The sequence below is a fragment of the Pteropus alecto genome, unplaced genomic scaffold (genome assembly GCF_000325575.1).
Source record: "Pteropus alecto unplaced genomic scaffold, ASM32557v1 scaffold25, whole genome shotgun sequence".
NCBI classification, from domain to species: Eukaryota; Metazoa; Chordata; class Mammalia; order Chiroptera; family Pteropodidae; genus Pteropus; species Pteropus alecto.
This window is the reverse complement of record NW_006441955.1, coordinates 10,886,750-10,892,749: the sequence shown is the minus strand read 5'-3', so window position 1 is coordinate 10,892,749 and position 6,000 is coordinate 10,886,750. Positions and strand designations below refer to the sequence as shown.

Genomic DNA, 6,000 nt, shown 5'->3' with positions numbered 1-6,000 from the left:
CTTTCCCTTACATGTAAATTAAATGAGCATATTTAATTTTCAGGTGAATTATGAAAAGCTACTCTGGTTTTTAAAAGTTGCAGCTTCAGATGATCCACAGCAAAGCAAACAAGTTGTGGACAGCAACCTGAAGAAAACTGAGGGTGGTAGCCATCACAGCAAAAGGTACTTTTCTCTGTCTCTGTGGGCATACTATCCCTAGACTTCCAGAGCTGGCAGGGATCTTGGAGGCCAATTACTCTAAAAGCCCATCCAATGCAGATCCACTTTGCTCTTCACAGACACTTGGCTTCTACTTGTAGTTCTCTTTCTCTATTATACATAGGTTGGCACAGAAAATTATTTATAGAAATGGCATGTGTTTCTTAACATCAAGAGTGTCTTTTTTATGCAGTTGTCATGTGAAAATGAAAAACCTCATTATGAAATAAGAAATAATTGTGTACTGGTGCAGAGCTAATCTAGAGTGTGATTCCAGAAATCTGTTCAGTCAGTGAACTCCTGGACTACTAGCCAACAAATGTTTGAGGTACAAGAATTGATAATTCCTTTACATAATCTCAGGGAAAATAAATGACCAAAAGTAAAAATAGGATGTGAAGATTATCTTTAGAGATGAGACACTGTAAAGCATGATAGTTTCTGCATTCTCCAAGAAAAATGACCAAAGTGCAGTGATTAGGAGCATAGCCTCATTGCCAGAAGTCTGGGCTCAATCCCGATCTCTGCACAAAGGAGCTTTGTAACTTTAGACTAGTCACTTACCCTCTCTGTGCTTCCATTCTAAGAAAAACTGTAAAATGGGAATAATAAACTTCACTGAACTCCAGAGATTTGTAACAATGACTGAGTTAATTAATACAAAGTTCTTAAAAACAGTGCCTGGTACATAGTAAATGCTATATAAGTATTTGTTACTATTTTTAAACTACCTTTCCAGAAGACACTCTCTTCAGTTACATATGTGACATAATGACTAAGTGCCATGGCATACAAATTTATATCTTTACTCTAGGAAAAAGGTAGTTTTCTGTAAAATGTCCCTAGGCCAAATGTTAGACTTAATTCCCTTCTCCAGGGTGCCCTTTTTGATTCTGGTACTTCATTCAACAAATATTCATTGAAGAGCAGCTGTTTGCCAGGCACACTTTGCTGGGCACAGTGAATTTGGAAGTTGGCAAGGCTCAGTCTCTCCTTTAAGGGCTCATAGTCCAAAGAAAGTGATACTGCCATGTGGATATGCCAGGCAAATCTCACTCTGGAAGTAACTGTCCTACTGAGAGCCATAAAGTCCTATACATTTTTAATAATCAACAACCACACTGTATAATACAGATTATGAGATTTGGCCCTTGAGAGCGAATACACTATGCACTGGAAAACATGGCCACTCATTGGCAGATGTAGGTCTTATGATTCCTAGACAGGAAGCCTGTCCTGAGCCATAGGCTAGAATATATCGCTTTGCCGAATGGTCCCATAGTCTTTCCCCTTCATAACAGACATTGTATTTGTAATTATTTATTTGATAATTGAGGTTAGGGATAGTGTCTGTCCTGGCCAACTCAGCGTCTAGCATAGTTCCTGACACATGGGAAATGTTCAGTAAACATTTATTAAATGTAATTGGCACTTCCAGTTATTCAAAGAGCTTGCATCATTTCACATGAAGGGACATCTGGATATCTAGCCTATAAAAAGGTACATAAAGAGATCATTTTGAACTCCTCAGAGAAGGTGCTGGTTTACACAAACCAGACAGTGTGTATGTGTAGAAGCGCAGGACTGATGGCCTGTAATGAATCCAAGCTCTTTTTTAATTAATGTGCTGCTCAGGAAAATGCCCTCTCATTTCTGTCAGGTAGAGCTTTTAATGAGGCAGCTCTGTGATGTTTAAAAAGCCTCTAGCATCACCAGTGGGAGCAGGAGTGGCAACAGCTCTCACCACCTAAGTTGGACCAGATGAAATCGACTCCTGCAGCAGGTTTTCTAAGAAACCCCACCAAACGCAGTATATGGGATTCATACAACACCTGCCCATTCAGTATTCATTGTACTGAGCTAGGGGCCAGAGACTAATGAACTCCTATCTCCAAAAACTGGTGTGAGGAAAAAAAAAGAGGAAGGAACACTTCTGATTCAAATCTGGGACAGGTACACCTGATTGGCAAGGCCACAGTCATATACCCTAAGCAGCAAAGAAAAGCTGATAAGCAAATAGCTGGCATTTTCCCCTGCTAAAGTAAGAGGCAGACTCCTGAGCTGGGGAACTCCTTGAAAGGAAGAAGGGTGCAGAGCTAGCTAACCAAAACATAGATAGTCACTTCTCCTTTCCTGTATCGTGCTTTTGGAAAATATTCACTATTAATAAATAGTTCAGAATGGTATAGTTTAGAGCCAAAACTCAAGTAAGAGTCACAGAGGAAAAAGAAAATACAATACGACCTTCAGGAAAAATTAAATACATCCAAAAATAATCAATTACACATACTGTACAAGATCTGGAAATAGTAAGGAACAAAGTAGATTCGACCCACTTCTTATGGAGCAATCTGCTTCGGAGGTCAAGCATGAAACAATGACTAAAGAAATAAAGAGGCAACCGCAATTCGAGGGAGACATAAGGAAAAGAACAAGGAATTATGAAAGAGTTTATCAAGCAGAGGGTGCTAGAGCACCATGAGGACCTACTGTGAACATCAGTTTCCAAGTCCTCATTCAGTGACATATTGGTAGCTTGAAATCAGCCATGGTGGGCATATTTATACATGAAAATCAGAAATCCTCCAAGTTAGGACTTTATCTTGAATTGTTGGTTGTTAGAGCTTTACCAAGAATACACTGAACGCAAACCGATTTATATGCGTGGAGGATAGAGGATGTCATAGAATGTCCCTCTAGGGAAATGGTGCTTAAGTTGAGATAATGGAAATTACAAAAAGCTTCACTGTAGAGAAGATAGGTCAGCCAAATCTGGAAAGACACATATCTTTGAATGTTAAATGAGTAAATATCTCAAACTAGTTTCATAAAATAAATGACTAACATTTTATCACCCTGGTATTTTTCACCTGCTATATAAAGTAACAATAGCCAGATAAACTGTCTGAATAATTACATACATTAACATGCCACATGATAAGTAAGTAATTACTCTCAAATATTTTCTGGGTTTTCCAGATACAAACAGCAGATTTATGGATAATGCAGGAAGTTCACCTGGTTTAAAATTTCCTTCTACATAGGTTCCCTGGTTACAGCGCTCTAACAGGGTCTGCTTTGCTTGTGACAATGTACCATTTAGAAATTTGATTATCCTGCACTTTAAAAAGTAAAATCAAGTAAGTAAAGTAAACTACTAAGTCACTCTGAATTTTTTCTCTCAACCTGGAAAAATGAGAGAATGGAATACAAATTTTGGTCTATGTTCTAGTTGAATTGATTGGTTCCTCCTGGAAGAGACTGTAGTGCTCCTAGAATGGAACAGATTTGAATTAATCTATGAAATCACAAATTGCAGTCCCATGACCAGGTTACAGAGATTTAAAAGGCCTTACTGGGTGGGTTCTCTGGAGCCATGGTGTATAACAAGGGTGAGTGACATAATATAAAAAAATACAGTGGCTTTCAATGGATCATCTTTTCACAGCCTTTCCCCTGCCTCTCCAAGCAATACTGCTCCTCCAAACTCCAGTTTGCAGTCAGAAATGAAAAAGGGCCTGTTGGAAATCTTAAAGATGGCACTAAGAACAACAAATGGCAAACTCAACATAGAGAGCCTTAATCTGAGTTTTCGAAAAGAAGATCGCTCATTCTCTGGCTACCTATCCCCACCCAAGGTAAATAAAATTAGATTTCAGATTTATTCATCTCTAAAAGGCTACATTGGGTCTTTGGATCTATAGTAAAAAAGCACAGTTATGATCTGTGTTCTGCCTGTGGATTACATTACAGAGTTTTGTTTTGTTTTGTTTTATTTTCTGTGCTAGAGAGGTGAAAAACAAAATAGAAAAGGAATTGTGAAATGTGCAGAATTGATCCACGAATTACTTACATCAGTCTACTTTATGTTTACAATAAAGAATATAACCATACTAAAATAATATTTCACAATGGAAAACAAATATTTTGCCAAGGCCAAATGGTCATTTCTCACATCTTCTACCAGCTTCCAGTGAGGTCAGCATGTGGTATCCCATTCCTTAGGAATACCAAATTTTAGAAACTAATGTGATTTATTGCTGATAGAGAATAGCATCCTGTTTCAAAGCGTTAATTAATAGTGCAGATGTGTTTCATGGAAGAAGGTCCAGAACCATATTAATTATAAACCCCAGTATACAGGTGAAATAATAATTATCGCTATTTCTACAATTCCACTAACAACCACTAAGCTTTGAGTTCTTACTAAGTGCCAAGTACTGTACTAGATGCCTTATTTACATCATCTCACTTAACACTTACAGATAACTGCAAAAGTCTAAATAGGTGTTATAATACCTACTTAATAAATTTTAAAAACTGAGTCTCAGAGAGGCCAGTTGAATTACCCAAGGGCCATAGCTAGTGAGTGGCAGAGGCAGAATTCTAAGTACAAAAGGAAACTGAAAATTAAGAGCTAGAATTGGAACTTCATTAGACAGAAGATATCTAGAAGATTCCACTGAACCCAAGATACAAGAGTTAGAATTCTAGGAGTAGAAAGGATTAGAAATTATGGAGAAGTGGGGGAGTCCCATTGAAAAGATTAGAAAATACCTTTCATCTAGGTAAACATGGGTTAGAATTGAGAGTCAGAGAATCGAAAAGAACAAATTATGTTCACTAAGAAAGCAAGGACATGATATGCTGTAAGTGGGTTCTTATTCTAGCATAGAAGTGGCCTTCTCTACACTTTTATTTATACAGTCAATCAAGTATGCAAAGGCAAAGCTCGTGATATTATGTGTGTGTATGTATGTGAATATTACACATGAAAGCATGTTTCACTAAAGAGAGAGAATACTACAGGAGATTCCACACATCATAAACATCTTTTATCATGTTCAGGAATAGATAAGTAGAAATAAAGAAGCACCAATTCTTTGTTACTAGAAACTATCACCATCAGTGAAGTTGTATGTTCTCAGATGATACTCATAGGATTGAACACAAGTGACTTGAAAATCAAAATAAATTTGCTTAAACTCTTTATACCTCAGATATTTCATATGGAAAAACTGGGTTCCAAATATTTACCACCCATGTCTACTGTGAGGATTAAACAAGGTAAGTACGTGAAGGCACTTTACGCAGTCAGATATATGAGGCACTCAGTAAATATTAGTTTACTTTATTAAAAAATCAGTGTTTGATGAAAGTATCACTTCAAAACAGCCTAAGGAAAAAGGAGCTTTCCTGGGGTCAATGATGGCCACACTGAGCACTAGTTATCATAAAAGGCCTTAAACTTCTCCCCCAACAGCTGGCCCTAACAGCTTAAATTTGTGGTTCATATCCAAGGAAATGGGGCACATTTTCCTTAAAGCTGGTCTGTGCTTCATGAGCCATCTGGTATCTCTTAAGACATCTGGAACTCACTCAAAGTATATTACAGTTCTGGGAGGCATGTTAAATAGATTTCTGTTTCCCCAGAACGTGAGACAAATTGGGAACCAAGGGACATTAGATACAGAAAGCAGCAGTGGTTCCACACCAAAATCCTTGCTCCTGGACACAGGACTTTAAAGTGGACTGGGAAAGATCATCTGAGTTGGAAAGGCTTTTCTTTCTGACCAGTACTAAATCTTGTTGGGATGCATGAGAGAGAATTACAGACTCCTTAAGTTTCTCATAAAATCTACGCACCCTGTGCTGGGTGGAGATGGGGGTGCTGAGGCACATCTTCACAGCCAACATTTCAGAGGGTTCACAGGTCATTTGTATCTTCTCAGGTAAATTCAGTCTTAACAAATAATCTGAGTCTTGACACTCAAATCAATAGAATTTTGACCACTGCCA

The 6,000-nt window shown here is 37.9% G+C and overlaps 1 protein-coding gene across 1 annotated transcript in view; it reads left to right on the top strand.

Annotated features, from left to right (window-relative positions):
* The window catches only part of CUNH1orf87 (chromosome unknown C1orf87 homolog), a 65,215-nt gene that overhangs the window by 28,076 nt on the left and 31,139 nt on the right, over nt 1-6,000 (top strand). Inside the window, exons 5-6 of the mRNA XM_006919262.1 lie at nt 44-165; nt 3,671-3,839. Coding sequence (XP_006919324.1) covers nt 44-165; nt 3,671-3,839 — 291 coding nt within the window. The remainder of the gene's footprint in view (nt 1-43; nt 166-3,670; nt 3,840-6,000) is intronic.